At 33.8% G+C, this 18,395-nt stretch overlaps 1 protein-coding gene across 1 annotated transcript; it reads left to right on the top strand.

The window, feature by feature from the left end:
- Positions 1-1,932: 1,932 nt before the first annotated feature.
- On the top strand, positions 1,933-17,361 carry LOC143633910 (ferredoxin-dependent glutamate synthase 1, chloroplastic/mitochondrial-like). The gene is made up of 33 exons (XM_077102124.1): positions 1,933-2,277; positions 4,338-4,650; positions 5,633-6,075; positions 6,668-6,799; positions 6,875-6,973; positions 7,347-7,417; positions 8,194-8,290; positions 8,353-8,445; positions 8,618-8,763; positions 8,954-9,113; positions 9,200-9,310; positions 9,399-9,614; positions 9,694-9,851; positions 10,027-10,156; positions 10,242-10,300; positions 10,385-10,490; positions 11,079-11,175; positions 11,256-11,371; positions 11,474-11,671; positions 11,775-11,885; positions 12,575-12,814; positions 12,917-13,015; positions 13,091-13,186; positions 13,255-13,452; positions 13,831-13,905; positions 14,005-14,133; positions 14,219-14,317; positions 15,030-15,172; positions 15,257-15,350; positions 15,794-16,032; positions 16,451-16,529; positions 16,676-16,759; positions 16,846-17,361. The coding sequence occupies exons 1-33, from the start codon at positions 2,029-2,031 to the stop codon at positions 17,005-17,007; spliced, it is 4,842 nt and encodes a 1,613-aa protein (XP_076958239.1). The 5' UTR covers positions 1,933-2,028; the 3' UTR covers positions 17,008-17,361.
- Positions 17,362-18,395: the final 1,034 nt, after the last annotated feature.

The following is an 18,395-nucleotide window of genomic DNA, read 5'->3' as shown; positions in this document are numbered from 1 at the left end:
AAGATTTGGTAGAATCTCAATTTTATGAAATAAATGATAGTGTGAAAAGGAGTCTAACTAAATCAATGGACTTCCAAGTTACAACGCATTAAATTCGTTAAAAAAACACAAATCAGATCCTCATTCTAAAAACTTCCATACCATTTTTGGAATCACCTACTTTATTAAATTATTCCTCTTTTAACCTACAAACTAACACTTTTTTAGCACACATGACTAAAATGGTATGCTAATTGTTGTTATGTTTAATAGAATTAAATACTATATTTGGGTGAAACCAATTAACACACCACTCCCTCTCACAAACTCCCTCCTTTGCCGTGTATTTTTTTCTCTCTCCTCCATGTTGTATATAAGAATAAGAAATCTATAATATATATAAACTAAACTTTTAAAGGCTCTCTGGTTGTTTTCTACATTACCATCATATTGCTTTATTTGTAAAGGGAGGTTTCTCATTCATTTGACCTGAATTCACGGGTTTGGGTCTCACCAAACCCAAATAGCTCTTAAACGGGTTATAACATCTCATTAAATTAAAAACCAATCTTATCAAATATTTGATGTGAAAATCCTATAACAAATGAATATAGTAAAAGTTAATATCCGATTTTTTTAAAACAAGATATTATTTGTAATTAGAAAACAATTTTATAGTAAGAAATAAAAAATAAGCGGGCCATGGGTCGCCAAACCTAGATAGCTTTTAAACGGGTTATAACATATCATTTGTTTGTGAAACCATTCGATCATCAAACCATAAATATATTATTAACTTTCTTACAATAAATAAATTTAAAATCCAAAAAATAAATATTAAAAAACAGAAAATATAAAACAACCCCCGTATATATGGGGATAAAACCTAGTATTATATAACCGAGGTTGGTCAGCTAAGGTGATAGTCGAGACTAAAAAGCTAAACAACATAGAATCTTTTTTAAATAACAAGATCAATAAATACTGGTATGATATTATATCGTTTGCTCAAATTTCTATATCGAAATAGAATAAAGCAATTATGAGGATTAATGACTCTTTTGTTACACACTTCTTCTTCTCTCTCCTTCATCTCAGTGTTCACACAAAAGACTACATATTTCTCATAAATAAGCGTTAAAGACACATTTGATTGTGTGTTGTTGAGGGGCTTTACCGTCTACACACGTCATCACCATGTAGGAAACGGGGCTTTAAAGCTCCTTTCCATACACGAGTGAGAGAGAGAGACGGTGAAAAGCATCTTATGGCCCCGTCACACCCTCATTTACCGCCCAACTGTTCGATCCAGACCCAGTTAATGGTAATCTTATGAGCGGAAAACCGAACCTATTATAAATAATCGGGTCAGATCGGTTCAGGTTTTACTGAGTTTATGCTCAACCGTATAGAAAAAACGGGTGTTGTCCGACCCAGACCCACTCGGCTAAAGATACTCTCAAAACCAAGAGCCGATCCTACTGTAATATAATCGAGTCTAATTAGTTCAGGTCTTACCAGGTTTATGCTCACCCATATCAGAGCAAGCAGGTCTTATCTGACCTCAACCCGATTAACGTTAATCTCATATCCAATAATCGACCCTATTGCAATATAACCATGTAGGATATTACCAAGTATATTACTATTAATAATATTCTATATTTGAAAGGGAATAAAAAGCAATGATTGATGACGTCCTTTGGTGTCACATAAGGCCAGATTATAATATAATAATATTATGTGTCACTCCATGAAAGCAACCATCATCATCATCATCATATGATATCATACAGTACAATAGCAATACTACAAGATGCTAGCTTTCATTCATTCATTTGTGTGAAAGATGGTTAGATAAACCCTCGAGTGGCTCCCAATTTCTCATTTTATTATCTTCACATCCTTCGCTCCTTCCACACGATTATTATTATTATTACTATTTCATTTCCCCCTTTTTTTCTCTCTCTAAACACCACTTCTCTCTCTAAACTCCATCACATGCTTATGCTTTTGCTCATCCAATTGATCGTATAATCTGTAATTAGCATGTCTCTTCAGTCTCTAGCGCATGTTAATGGCTGCTACCTAAACCCTACGTCCGTGTTTACATCCAAACCGGACGTTTTGTTCGCTGATTTTGTGAATTTGGGCGCCAAAAGGACTCATCGGAGGCTAATTGGTGCCGGTGCTAGGGTTTCTAAAGGCTTAGGGTTTCGGAACAAGAGGTTTTGGTCGTCGGAGATCAAATCGGTGCTTGATTTTGATCGTGTTGCCTCGGCTGATTCCAAACCTAAGGTTTGATTGATTAATTTTCGTGTGATTGATAGATTGATTCGTATGAGTTGACTAAATTGAGCATGTGTAACTGCTGGTCAAAATTGAGAGTTGACTAAATTCAGATTGAGTAAGTACTAAAACCTAACTTATCAGTGCAACTGATAGGTTGATTTGTTTGCTTTGACTAATTGAGAGTTGACTAAATTGAGCATGTGCATGCTGCATCCAGATGCTAAAAAAAGTGGCCATCTGCTTTTTAAAAACTTAATAAACATATAAGTTATTATAACAGGGATGGGCTATTAAAATAACTTATGGTTTACACTTTATAGTCAAGTTACTGTTATAAGTCACAACATGTGATTCATGTTTATAATTTTTTTTTAATAGGATGATGTGAACTATTTACTGTACTTGTATATTCATGTTATTCTTGTACAGTAATTGATATTTATTGATTGTTTTGAATGATGATATTGTGTAACTGATGAATGATTTTATTGATTATATTATGTATTGTTGGATTGATTCGTATGAGTTGACTAAATTGACTGTAAACGGTTTTTTTTTTCCGTCCAAACACTCAAATGTGGTTATCTGGTTTTGAAAATATGAATAAACATATTAGTTGTTTTGATTGATGATTTTTTTGTGTGATTTATTTTATTGATTATATTATGTATTGATGGATTGATTTGTTTGCTTTTTCAAAATGAGAGTTGATTAAATTGAGATTGAATAAGTATATAAGCTGTGTATGTAAGTTATTGTTAGACTAACCAAAATTAATTATGTACACTTGATGGCCAAATTAATGTAAGACCTAACTTATCAATGCACTGATGGATTGATTTGTTTGCGTTGACTATAAGTTGTTTGTATTAGTTGTTATAGTTGACTAACTATGATGATGGACTATTAAAATCACTTATGATATACACTTGATAGTCAAATTACTGTTCACAATCATGTTAAATCTTGGTTATAAGCCTTTTCCTTTTAATGAATGATGCTAACTACTGAACTTGTATATTCATGTGCATGATAATAAGCACTAAAATGTAAGACCTAACTTATGAATGCGTATGATTGATAATTAGCACCAAAGTATAAGATCTAACTTATCCATGCATATGATTGATAATTAGCACCAAAGTATAAGCCCAACTTATCGATGCATATGATTGATAATTAGCATCAAAGTATAAGACCTAACTTATCAATGCATATGATCAGCTGGTCTTTAACTTGATGAGATCACTTAATCTCCATAAGCTCCTGTGGGCCCAAGTATTCTTACACATATCAGTTTATTTGTTTGTGACCATATTAAAAATTAGCATTGTTTATAAATTATAATCTTATGTGTTAGTGTAGCACATGTCATAGTCTTTAATTTTTTTAATAATAAGTTTTTACTGGGAAAAAAAACTGTTTGAATGATAAAAGTTAAAAAAGCTTTGGGCTTTTGAAGATAAAATTACCTAAATACCCTTTAACAAATATCACGTATCTAATATATAATCATGTGTATGCCCTTTTATTCGCCTTGCTTGCGGTGCGCGCATATAATGTATATATGTGTGAACCCTCGGGTGGGCAAAAGTGAAATTGCACTAATTTTGACGTTATTTTACTAATCTCGTGAAAATAACATTAAAAGTGGCAGAAGGTTAATCAGGCATCATGTAGTGGCGTTGATAGCTGAAAGACAAGGGTACATGCACCAATCGGCCGGTGTGTAGATGGTTGAGTGTTATGTGCCTTATGTCCAAGGCTTGATGCAAAACTACTATCGAGCCGGGGGTCTCACCGGAAGCAGCCTCTCTATTCCTTCGGGGTAGAGGTAAGGCTGTCTACATCTTACCCTCAAACCCTACCATAGCTTTGCTATTGGTGGGATATACTGAGTACGATGATGATGATGATTGGTGTATGCCCTTTTATGTCATCATATACTTTTTAGCTATAGCTACTTTTACCAAACATATACACACGTCACTCAGTTCTTTAACATTTTCATTATGATTGGCTTCTCTTTTAATGTTGTGTTGACCAATGTGTTTTGACTTTTTTAGGTTGCAAATTTAAAAGACATATTAGCCGAACGAGGGGCATGTGGGGTCGGGTTTATTGCTAATTTAGACAACAAGGGGTCTCACGAAATAGTACAAGATGCACTCACTGCACTTGGGTGTATGGAACATCGGGGCGGGTGTGGGGCCGATAATGACTCGGGCGATGGGTCAGGTGTGATGACTTCAATTCCATGGGAATTTTTCAATAACTGGGCTGGAAAACAAGGGATTGCTCCCTTTGATCAGTTGCACACAGGGGTAGGAATGGTATTTCTTCCACAAGATGAAAAACTTTTGCGACAAGCCAAATCTGGTTAGTTATGGCATTCTTGTAATTGCTAGTTATTAATGATCCTTTTAAATATAATTTGCTAGTTATGATATTCTTGTAATTTTTTTTCTCTACTTTTCATGGTATTCTTGTAAGTTTCTTTGCTCATGTGGCGGCTGTCATGGCATAAGCAGCGCCACATCAGCAATTTTAGGCTTGCAAAGGAACTGAACGAACAACTATGAAGCATGTTCATGTTTGGTTGATTAACTGTAACCGAAGAAACTATCGAACGCGAAAAAACGAACGAACAATAACAAATAAACAAACGGGGTTTTCTTGTTCAAGTTTGTTCATTAAGAAAATGTATGTGTTTGCGTTTGTTTGTGTTCATTCGTTAACAATATAAACGAACAGTTCCCGAACGTAAACAAACGAACATAACTGAACATAATAAGCTAAAACCAATTAAAGTAAATGTGAACGGCAATGTGCATGGCCTAAAAAGTTATCAAAGTTAGATTATATTATAATGGGCCTAAAAGGTTTAAATGAGTATATCAATGCACGTAAATGGACGAGCTTAAACAAATGTAAAGTAATGAACATTAGTGAACACAAATGAACGAACATAAATGAATACAAATGAACGAACGTAAACGAATGTTCACGAACATAAATGAACTAACAAGACATGTATTCATGTTCGTTCGCTTAACTAAATGAACACAATTTTTGTTCATGTTCGTTCATTCATTAAATATACGAACTTTTCGCTGACCGGTTCACATTTAGTTCAATGAACTTTCAGTTCAGTTACAAACCTAAATATAGTGTATATGAAGATACCACATGACATTTGATGTTGTATTTAATAATCTTTTAAATATGAAATCTGAGAATAATATTATTTTTGTGAAAAATGTAAATATGTTTTTTTTTAACTTTTTCCTCCAATCTAATCTTTCTTTATCATTCACTACGCGTAACTGATTTTAAATTTCTTTTGGTGATGTTTATATAGTTATTGAAACTATATTCAATCAAGAGGGTCTTGAGGTGCTTGCATGGAGATCTGTACCCGTTAACGAACCTATCGTTGGTTACTATGCAAGACAAACAATGCCAAATATACAACAAGTTTTTGTTAAAATCGCTAAAGAAGATGATGTTGATGATATTGAACGGGAATTATATATATGTAGAAAATTGATTGAAAAAAAGGCGAGTTCAGAAACATGGGGAGCTGAACTTTATTTCTGTTCGTTATCAAACCGAACCGTAGTTTATAAAGGCATGCTTCGATCGGAGGTTCTTGGAAAGTTTTACTATGATCTGCAAAGTGATGATTATAAATCACCTTTTGCAATTTATCACCGGAGGTATAGTACAAACACGAGTCCTAGGTGGCCACTTGCTCAACCAATGAGGCTTTTGGGTCATAATGGAGAGATTAATACCATACAGGTTAGAATACATTTGACTTTTCTTTAGTCAATAGGTTGGGACAAAATGGGTTGGGGTCAAAATCGGTCATTTATAGTACTGGTCCGATTTGATTGACCCGAATGACTTTCTTGTGCTTCCCTTTTTTTATGGTCTATAATATAATTGTCACATATGGTTAAATTTTGAATTATTTGAATCAAAGTTTCATTTTTGAATGAAATGATTACTAGGTTTTATGTATTAAAGATGCACTATGGGTTAACCATTTGATTGACCTAAAACACATCATTAGTAAACATGGGTTCGGGTCAAAACTTGTAATCTTTTTGGTACCTGCTCGGTCAGGTTGGATTGACCTGAAACACTTTTCACAAATAATTAGTTTGTAAAATGCAATTAGAGAAATTACGTTATGTTCTAATAATCTAATTTGATTAGGAGGTTTTATGTATTAAAATTCACCTTGGGTGACTTCCAACCCATTCAAGGAGTTACACTTTCATTAGTAAATGGGTCAAAATTGCCACCTCGGCTTTATTCTAATATTGCAGTTGGTCTTGATTATTTTCATAAGATTCAAAGAATTTATATATTTTAAAACTTAATGCAGGGAAACTTAAACTGGATGCAATCTCGAGAAAATTCAATTAAGTCACCCGTATGGCGTGGTCGTGAAAATGAAATTCGACCTTTTGGAAATCCCAAGGCATCTGACTCAGCAAATCTTGACAGTGCAGCAGAAGTAAGACACAACACGCCTTTTATTCATTTTTATTTTATTAATATTCTTTAACTGATAAAGTCTTTTTTTCTTTAGTTGTTTATACGAAGTGGTCGTACTCCTGAGGAATCTATGATGATTCTTGTCCCTGAGGCGTATAAAAATCATCCAACTTTGTCAATTAAATATCCTGAGGTATATATGTTGAAACTCATGCTTTGTTTTTTTTTCCTTTTATTTTGTAAACAGAAAGAAAATAGTCACTGTTGGTTCCTTAGGAAAATATTATGTTTAATAATTGTTTCTAAATATGAAAGTTTGGTAAAAAAATTCAAAATAAGAAACTTGTCTGAAATACTAAAATTCATTATTAAGTGTCATCACCAGATTAACGGAAATCCCCGACACGTAGGCCTAAGAAAATTAAATATCTTGAAATTTTGGGAAATTTGAAATTGGAACTCCAAGTTTTGGTTGATGCTAAATTGCTAGCTTTTTTCAGGGCTTTTTAATTATTTTTTTAATTAAAATTTTGAGTTGTAAACTTACACCTTTAATTTTTTTTTAGGTGGTTGATTTCTACAACTATTACAAGGGTCAAATGGAGGCTTGGGATGGACCTGCTTTACTCTTATTTAGGTAAAAAAAGACTTGTTTGCTGTTCACCATCAATTTGAAATATATTGGCCATATATAATGCATTATACGACAGATGATTTTGACTCTAGGATTATAAATTTGGTCCATTTTTCATGATAAGCATGGTTTACTTATTTATTGTAACTGCAGGTATGCCGCATAGTTATCAAATGCGTTAGGCGCAGTCAAGGCGCATAGGCCTCGCCTAGGGCCTAGGCGCAAAAAAAGGCGAGGGCCTGAGGAAAAATAAGCGCACTTAAATAAAACATTTAAAACATATTATGTATATGAAAAATTATACTATTCTTCAAATAAAATAAACAAAAGCTATTATATAGCATTTAATATCATCTGTTGAGTACCAAAAGTTCTAAAATAGTCAAGATTCAAATGTGATTCCAAAACTTGAATAACAAAATGTATCAATATAATGCCTTTTGACTTCTCCTAGATCTAAGTTTCAATAGCAACCCTTGCGTTTCTTTTGCTTGGCTTTTATGTTCTCATGGTCTATGCCAAAGCGCTCGCCTAGGAACTAGAGGCGCATTTATTGAGCCTCGCCTGAAAAATGTGCCTAGGCACAAGAAGCGAGGGCTTTTAATAACTATGGGTTTGTGACATGATAAAAGATTCTAGTTATAAGAAGCTTTTCTGGATTTGTAACTTCTTTAACGATTCTCTCAATTGTCTGCGTGAATATCACAATTTAGACATAAATTTTATATATGCTTTGTTTATTTATAAAACTCAAAACAAAAACTTGTGTTTCAAAACAGTGACGGGAAGACAGTTGGTGCGTGTCTTGACCGAAACGGACTTCGCCCTGCTAGATATTGGAGGACTTCTGACAATGTTGTCTATGTTGCATCAGAGGTAAATTTTTAACCTTTTAAGGCTGAATGTTAGTTACCTACTAACCCCTTATATTAACGTAGGTGGGAGTTTTACCAATTGACGATTCAAAAGTTACAATGAAAGGGCGTTTAGGTCCAGGGATGATGATTACTGTTGATCTAATCAATGGCCAGGTTTGTATCAACATTATACCTTTAACCCATGCCTCAATTGGAACTATTTGTTAGCATTATATCATTTAGTTGAAGCAATTTTAACCCGTTTATGTTTGAATGGGCTGATTTGGGGTGTAATTTTATCTCAAAACTGGTCATAAAAAGTGAATATTTGTTGACAATTGAACAGGTTTATGAGAATACTGAGGTTAAGAAAAGAGTTGCTTTATCAAGTCCTTATGGAAAGTGGATAGCAGAAAACACGAGAAATTTGGAGCCTGCAAATTTCCTCTCATCCCCAACTATGGAGAGTGAAACAATATTACGTCATCAGCAGTAAGAATTTATATTATTACTGTAACATTATTGCTTTTTGTAATCATGATTATGACCTAATTAAATCGATCTTGTCTGGATTAAAATTTTTAGCTTCTTTTTTTGCATAAATGCAACTTTTCATTTAAGGAAAAAGTTGTCCACGTCTTTTTAAAAAAATTCTTTGACCGATTGACTTTGATATGATTAGGGCATTCGGTTACTCTAGTGAGGATGTCCAAATGGTTATTGAAAGTATGGCTTCAGAAGGGAAAGAACCTACATTTTGCATGGGAGATGATATCCCATTAGCTGTCTTATCTCAAAGATCACATGTGCTTTATGATTATTTTAAACAACGGTTTGCTCAGGTTTCTAACAATATCTTTATTTCATCTATCTTATTCCGCACTTTTTCTAACAATTTATAATATTAAGTATTATAAGTCATCTACAGGTCACAAATCCTGCAATTGATCCACTTAGAGAAGGATTAGTGATGTCACTTGAAGTCAATCTTGGTAAACGTGGAAACATATTAGAAGTTGGACCTGAGAATGCCTCTCAGGTAAATCTGCAAAATTATTTTCTTAAAGTTATTTTCTTTATTATCATTTTCCTAAAAGTTTATGCGTATGGTATAAATTTTTGGGCAGGTGACTTTGTCCAGCCCGGTACTTAATGAGAGTGAGCTTGAATCATTATTTAAGGATCCTATTTTGAAAGCTCAAACTATACCAACATTTTTCGACATAAGAAAGGGGCTTGATGGTTCATTGGAGAAAACACTGAATAAGATCTGTGAAGCTGCTGATGAAGCTGTTAGAAATGGTTGCCAGCTGCTTGTTCTCTCTGACAGAGCTGATGAACTAGTAAGCATCATGTGTATATACATATACACACACATTTATATACATATGTGCATTGTTTATATGTGTGTGTGATTGGCAGGAAGCCACACGTCCGGCTGTCCCGATACTACTTGCTGTAGGTGCGGTCCACCAGCATTTAATACTAAATGGGTTGCGAATGTCTGCCTCAATTGTTGCTGACACTGCTCAATGTTTTAGCACACATCACTTTGCTTGTTTGATTGGATATGGTGCAAGGTATACTTTAAAGTTAAAATTTTCATTCATTTATAAAGTTTAAAAGTCACCCAAAGTGTGCTTAAAATGTTTACAACCTCCTAAGTTGCTTTCTTGAACAATCGAATATTAAATCAATAAATAGCTGTATTTTGATACATTAATATTTATGCATTTTTTTGTTTACTGTTTATAGTGCTGTATGTCCTTACTTGGCATTTGAGACGTGTCGACAATGGCGTTTGAGCAAGAAAACTTTAAACCTCATGCGAAATGGGAAAATGCAAATGGTCACAATTGAAAAGGCTCAAAACAACTTTAAAAAGGTTTGTATTTAGTAATATTTTTACCAAATATACTAGTCAATTATGTATAGGAAATTTCACTTTATTCTGTCCTTATGATGTTCAGGCAGTTAATGCTGGTTTGATGAAAATTTTATCCAAAATGGGAATATCATTGCTGTCAAGGTATAAATACTCACTCCCTAAACTATTTTACTTGTTTTGCTTGTTTATGCGTTTAATTTACTAGTATTGAAATTTTGTATATAGTTATTGTGGTGCACAAATATTTGAGATTTATGGTTTGGGACAAGAAGTTGTTGATATTGCATTTACTGGGAGTGTGTCAAATATTGGTGGATTGACTCTTGATGAGGTATATATTATTGCATGATGCCTAACATGAGCTGAGCCGAGCCGGAGCTCGACTAGGCTCGGGCTCGGCTCGTTTAACTTATGATAGCTCGTACTCAGCTCCTAAGTAATTTTTCAAGCTCGAGCTTGTGCTAGACTCGGGACTGGCTCGTTTATTGTTTTTTATTTAATTTTATATACTTTATTAGCTATTTTCTTTATGTATAACGTAATATATATTATTTAGTTATTTTTTTATAAGTATATATATAATAACAATCACTATGTAACTATATATTTAATATTAAATAAAAAATTATATAAATAACAGGCTCGTGAGCAAGGCTGAGCTTGATAAGTGTTGTCTGGGCTCGTTTATTAAACAAGCTTATTTTTAGGCTCGAGCCCATTTAAGCATGGTTCTATTTGAGCTTTTAATAAGCCGAGCTTGAGTAGATCACCAGCGGCTCAGCTTGTTTTACACCCTTACTGATACCCAAAGCAAGTTAATATCATTTTGGCTCATTTTTTTGGTCAATCGATTTGACCGTATAAGATAACACATACCCAAATCGGCTAATTGATATGTAATTGGCTTTTTATATTGCAGCTTGCAAGGGAGAGTTTATCATTTTGGGTTAAGGCGTTTTCTGAGGAAACCGCTAGAAGACTTGAAAATTTTGGATTTATACAAATGAGACCAGGAGGTATTTAATTACACATTAATATATTTCTTATGGTTCATTTTCATAAACGCATACTTTAACAAATGCGACATAATTTAAAGGTGAATATCATGGAAACAACCCTGAGATGTCAAAACTGCTTCATAAAGCCGTTCGTGAAAAACGTGAAAGCGCGTATTCAATTTACCAGCAACATCTAGCTAACAGACCTATCAATGTAAGTAATAATATTATTATATTCCTTTTTCAAATTTTTATACTTTTATTAATTGTGATCATCATATTCTTCTAATGTTATCATGCGAATTCTTAACCACAGGTTATTCGCGATCTTTTTGAATTTAAGAGCGAGCGGGCCCCAATTCCAGTTGGAAAGGTGGAATCTGCTGCGTCAATTGTTGAGCGGTTTTGTACAGGTGGCATGTCTCTGGGGGCTATTTCCCGGGAAACCCATGAAGCAATTGCCATTGCGATGAATAGAATTGGCGGGAAATCTAATTCTGGAGAAGGTGGTGAGGTAATTATCATTATCTTTTTAAATATTATATATGACTCATGACCCATTGCCCATTTAAAAAGAAACAAAAAACTAAAAATCGCCACCTTGTTTCTTATTACAGGACCCCATTCGGTGGACCCCACTTTCTGATGTTGTGGATGGATACTCTCCTACACTTCCACATCTTAAAGGTCTTCAAAATGGAGATCTTGCTACAAGTGCCATCAAGCAGGTAAAAAGAAAAAGAATATTCTTTTTGTAACGTTTTTACCCTTCTAACAGTTCTCTTTAGTGTGACATATTGTTCTAATTTGACTACATATGAAAGGAAAAGGGCAAAATTTAATATTATTGATATTTGATACGAAAATGATAATAATTTTTTCCTCTTGTATTATGAAACAAATTTGTTCTTGTTCGTTCGTTTAACTTGAACCGAACAGACGGTCAAACACAAACAATAAACGAGTGATTTTTTCTTGTTTGTGTTCATCCATTTGGAAAATGAACTCGTTTGTATTCGTGTATATATGTTCGTTAACCGTGTAAACGAATGGCTCACGAACACAACTGAACATAGATGAACGAGCATAAATGAAGCTAAACCAATTAAAAGAAAGTGTGAACAACAATGTGTTGGGCTTAAAAAGTTAAAAGGGCTTTAAAAGTTATCAAAACTAGAGCATAGTGTAACGTGTCAAAAGAATTTCAATAAGTATATTTCCTACGAACTTAAACAAACGTAAACTAACGAGCATAAGCAATCAAACATAAATGAACAAACGAGACGTGTTCATGTTCGCTTATTAAATTGACGAACATAAAATAACTTCCCATCGAATGTTTCATGAATGGTTCCCGGAAGGCCTATTAAAAGCCTAGAAACAATAAAATGACTATTTAAATATTGTTTGTTTCAAGGTTGCATCAGGGCGGTTTGGTGTGACTCCAACGTTTTTGGTCAATGCTGACCAAATAGAAATTAAAATTGCTCAAGGTGCAAAACCGGGTGAAGGTGGTCAACTGCCTGGGAAAAAAGTCAGCGCATATATTGCAAGATTAAGGAATTCAAAACCCGGAGTCCCTCTTATTTCTCCACCACCACATCATGACATTTACTCCATTGAAGATCTTGCTCAATTAATATATGACCTTCATCAGGTTAACAAGATAATTCATAATGCATTAATAATATAAGTTTATAAAAAGTTTAGAATATATAAACTATATAAAATTTGACTGTAATGAGTATTATGTGAGCAGATAAATCCCAAGGCTAAAGTATCGGTCAAGCTTGTGGCGGAAGCTGGAATTGGCACTGTGGCTTCTGGAGTTGCAAAGGGTAATGCTGATATCATACAGGTAATTAAAGTATATAAAAAATAATTTCAAATTATGCCTATATGGGCTATATTTACAGTCTCACCCTGTTTGCAGATATCAGGGCATGATGGTGGGACCGGGGCTAGTCCCATAAGTTCAATTAAGCATGCTGGTGGTCCTTGGGAACTTGGTCTAACCGAAACGCACCAGGTATATTAGTTTATATTATTTTATTTTACAAATTTAGTCATTTGATTGATCTAAATGATCTTTTGCAGACTCTAATTACAAACGGGCTTAGGGAACGGGTTATTCTAAGAGTTGATGGTGGCTTCAAAAGTGGATTTGATGTTCTTATGGCTGCTGCAATGGGTGCTGATGAATATGGTTTTGGTTCAATTGCTATGATTGCTACCGGATGTGTTATGGCTCGTATTTGTCACACAAATAATTGTCCCGTTGGTGTCGCGAGTCAGGTACGGGCCACAAAAATGGACGGGCCAGTTGTGTTGGGCAACGGGTCTAAATCTAATAGGATTTTTGTGTTTATTAATAAACTTGATGAAAATTTAGGCTCATAAACAAACCAAACATTCAATGAAACGTTTGGCTATATTGGCTATAATTAACGAATGAATATGAACAAGAAGACCTCATTCAACTAAGACCTCATTCAACTAATTGTTCATGCTCGATCGTTCGGATGGTTAAAGTTGAACGAACAAACATGCTCTGCCATGTTTGTTCTGTTCATTTACAGGCCTAGTTTAAATTTCCCCATACTAAAAAAAATTATGTGTTTTATATTTCACTAAGTTGTATTTTAATATGCTGTATTTAATTATATTTCTCAGCGAGAGGAACTACGAGCTCGTTTCCCTGGTGTACCTGGTGATCTTGTGAACTACTTTTTGTATGTTGCTGAGGAGGTAATTTTTCCTTTCAAACAATATAATGCTCGTGATACATGAGAATTATCATTATTATATATAGAAAAGAAGTTAAATAAATAGTTATTTTATAAACAGGTTAGAAGCACGTTGGCTCAACTGGGATATGAAAAGCTTGATGATATTATTGGACATACAGAGTTATTAAGACCCCGAGACATTTCATTAGTAAAAACTCAGCATCTTGATCTCAGCTATGTTCTTTCGGTATGTAATCTATGGATCTGTTATGCTTTTTATATGTGCAATTGTGTCAAAATATAATATTTTTATTTCTATTTTTATTTTTCAGAATGTTGGGTTCCCGAAATGGAGCAGCACAACTATTAGGAAACAGGAGGTTCATAGTAACGGTCCGGTCTTGGATGACATTTTGCTCTCTGACCCAGAGGTAATTCTTAGAAGTGGCTAAGATGGATGGGCAGGCAACCGGTCAGGGTCAATACATATCACTTTTAAATGGATCATGCTAAGTTTTAGAAACCAGGTTGGGTCGCATTCGTAAGGTAAAAACAGGTCATTTGAATTTGATTCAAATGGCCTGGACCAACTCGGGTTGGGCTGATGCTAGTTCTCTTACCTCTTCTGTATTTATTTAACTCAGTTATAAAATTTTCTTACTTTTACTTCAATTATTTTGAAAATTAAAAAAGGATTCTAGATAATATTACTTGTTAAAGCGGGTCAGATGGGTCAATTTTTGCCAAATTATGAGTTTGTTCAAAAAATAGGCCAATTTGGGTAGATAATATTACTTGGCAAATTATAGATAATATTACTTGCTAAAGCGTCATATTTCTCTCTTAAGTGGTCAAAATGTCAAATGGGTAGTTTTTAGATCATATATGTTATTTGAAATATGCAAGGTATTAAAAAGGGATAAGTGTTTGCTAGTCAATCCAACCTATTTGATTCCTTACCCAACTCTTATGAATGTGTCGATCTGGATGGTTATATCTCTAAAAGTTAAACGTGCTGTCAGCGCTATAAACTGTATATTTAGAGAATAAAATCTGATAAATCATTTTATTATAACTTGTGATCATTATTAAAATAATATAATTTTGTATGTCATATCTGAACTCAAAAGCTATTTTTTACAGATATCAGAAGCGATCGAAAATGAGAAAGTGGTAAATAAAACATTCAAGATATACAATGTGGACCGTGCTGTTTGTGGTCGGTTAGCAGGTGTTGTTGCAAAGAAGTATGGAGATACCGGTTTTGCTGGCCAGCTAAACATAATGTTAGACGCTTATTTTAACTAAAAGTATTATAAAATTATAAGACAACAACAATATGTTTTAACATTGTTTTTATAATTTTCCAGATTTGAAGGGAGTGCGGGACAATCATTTGCATGTTTTCTTACACCGGGAATGAATGTGCGGCTAGTAGGAGAAGCCAATGATTATGTTGGAAAGGTTTGATTACTAATGTGCATTATAATTTAGTCCTTTTTTGGATGATTTGATGTGGCAAAGTGAGTGGGTCATGCGTGTTGGGTAACGGGTCAAAATGGGTTCAGCCCAGAACGAGTAATTTGCTATACGGGTTGAAATTGGCCGGTGCAAGTTGTGCTGAGTACTGTTGACCAAAACACCAGGTTTTCAAATTTGTTGCATGGCTTGAGACGTGCTGGTTTGGTTCAGTAGGGTTTCTTCAACATTTACCCTTTTTTGAATATAATAATTAGAGTGTCGGATATGATTAGAAAAATCATAATCATAAAAGAATAATCTATTTTCTTGAATAAAATAATTTATGCTGTTTTAAGCACTAGAATTATAAAAATTGGGTCCCACTTTTAGTATTCTACTATTCTGGAATGTTTTATAGATTTTTATGTTGTTGGCTATGTTGTTAGGGTATGGCTGGTGGTGAATTGGTTGTGACACCTGTTGAAAAAACCGGTTTTGTCCCTGAAGAAGCTGCAATTGTTGGAAACACCTGTTTATATGGAGCAACAGGTGGTCAACTTTTTGTCAGAGGCAAAACCGGGGAGCGGTTTGCTGTCAGAAACTCTCTGGCTCAAGCGGTTGTGGAGGGCACCGGAGATCATTGTTGTGAGTACATGACCGGTGGCTGTGTTGTCATTCTAGGAAAGTAAGTATCTGAACCAAAATTAACTAATCACCCCTTACTGTTAATATCATGTATTGGTTTTTTAGATAATAAGAATTTGTCAAACGCAAGTGATTAATAATCAATTATCTGACTATTACAAGTTTAAACAGCAAAAGCACGTGCTTTAAACTCTAGTAACAGGTAGAGTAACGGATCAAAACAGCTTTTATTGAATATCAAGTGGTCAAATATGATTACATATGTTATATTACTGTAGTCACGTATTTTGAATAAAATGATTTGGGTGATTTCTACATCAAGTACGATGACTCATTTCCCTTTTACCCTTTGACTCGTTGAGATGAAATATAACCCAAGTTGTCTAATTTACAAGTAAACGGTTCAAAATTGTCACCTTTGATAATCATCATTAATGATTATATATTTCTTTTTCTAGGGTTGGCCGGAACGTGGCTGCTGGTATGACGGGAGGTTTGGCGTATATTCTTGATGATGACGATACTCTCATTCCCAAGGTTCCTATTTTACGTGTTATTATTATTATTATTATTATTGTTGTTGCTATTTTATTATTATTATTATTATTATTATTATTATTATCATTATTTTTGCTAGTTTTTGGTTTTTAAATAACTAAACGATTTTTGTATAACCGTGACAGATAAACAAAGAGATTGTGAAAATTCAGAGAGTGATTGCGCCTGTGGGGCAGATGCAGCTAAAGAGCCTTATTGAAGCACATGTTGTAAGTACAAAATCTATACACACACACACACACATATATATCACATAGCCGGTTTGTAAGCTCACAAATTGTTTACGTGCGTGTAGGAAAAAACCGGGAGTTCAAAAGGCTTGACTATCTTGAAAGAATGGGAAAAATATTTACCTCTATTTTGGCAGTTGGTTCCACCAAGTGAGGAAGACACACCCGAGGCTTGTGCTGAATATGAACCAACAGCTGCTGGGCAAGTGACCGTGCAATCTACATAAAACCATCGATTTTCTTCATCCCTAAAACCCCTGTTTAGTTGAAAACGATTTTTTTGACTCGAGTGTTGACCGAGTAGATTCATTTAAGATTTGACTCGAGTGATGGTCAAAGGCGTTAGAAGATTATGTGGAAAAAGTCATGGTTTAGTTTGGTTCGGTTCGGTCTGGTTTGTTTGGTTGATTGAAAAACATACCCTTTGAAGGTGTGAAAATGTATAGGCCTTAGAGGTGGTTCAAGAATTGTAAATGTAAATTCTTGGGGTACAATATATTTGAATAAATGGACTTTTGTGCAAGGATAAGAACACTATAATCCTTTATATTTGTGATGAAATCGGTTATTATGGTTGTTAATGTAGGTTTGATTAAATTAGAATATAACAAATAGGTAAAATGTGTGCAATAATAGTCTGGTTTACTCTCAACTTTATTTTATTTTATATGTCAAATCTATTTACTTGCTTTTGGAGGACGTTTATATGTTCGTCTAGATTTATTCTGGCCGTCTATCAAATCTTTGCAATTGATGTCCTATCCCGAAGAGAAGAAAGAGATACACCGACTTCATTCACGCTTGCTACATGTTATGAGAAATACTTACGACTTGAAAAGAGAGGAAAATATTTAGAGTTATAATCTGAAAATGTATTTAGAAAGGACAGTTACATAAAACTTTTCAACAAGTTAATCAAGTAAATTGATATTAATAGAATAAACGATCATGGTGTTTGAAATAAACTCTTTAATATTTTATTAACCCAAGAAAATTATCCAAGACATCTGACTTAAAAACTTGAAGTACAACCTATATTATAACTTGGTATTTATGACCTAACCTAGACTCATTAGACTATATGCTAATAAAATAATAAAACAATTCAAATAATTAATCCAAACTTGATAATTATCTCTAACCCTTTAATTAACTTTACTTGCACTCAAATCGATTCGATTATATTTGTTTGTCAAGCTTCAAGCTGACAATTTGTTGGTTTAAATTGTTCAACTTGAATACAATCATAATTATTCGTATAAAAATACAATTTAGATAAACATATTAACCCAAACACAACTCGTAATCAAACAAGTAAGGACTATCTGAACATATTTATGTCATGTTTCATTACCTCCTGGAAATTTTTTCTGAAAAATGAAAGGATTTGAGATAATAAGTTAAAAAATGCATTTAAATTTATTAGAAAAAAATAAAAAAATTGGAGTCATAGCCGACTAGACGACCCAAAAACCCAACCCAAAAGCAGAAAATATCAACCACCACCAATAACAATAATATGATCATCTTTCTCCTCCCCCTTTCGCCGTTAAACCAATTCATACCTTCGCAGATCTCCTCTTAACGTAACGCCTTCAAATAATATTCAGTCCAC

This window comes from Bidens hawaiensis, unplaced genomic scaffold (assembly GCF_021521415.1).
Source record: "Bidens hawaiensis isolate Kalapana, Puna unplaced genomic scaffold, B.hawaiensis_p1.1 tig00006913_1, whole genome shotgun sequence".
In the NCBI taxonomy this organism is placed as follows: Eukaryota; Viridiplantae; Streptophyta; class Magnoliopsida; order Asterales; family Asteraceae; genus Bidens; species Bidens hawaiensis.
Note: the sequence above shows the minus strand (reverse complement) of the source record. Positions and strands in the feature narration are given on the sequence as shown.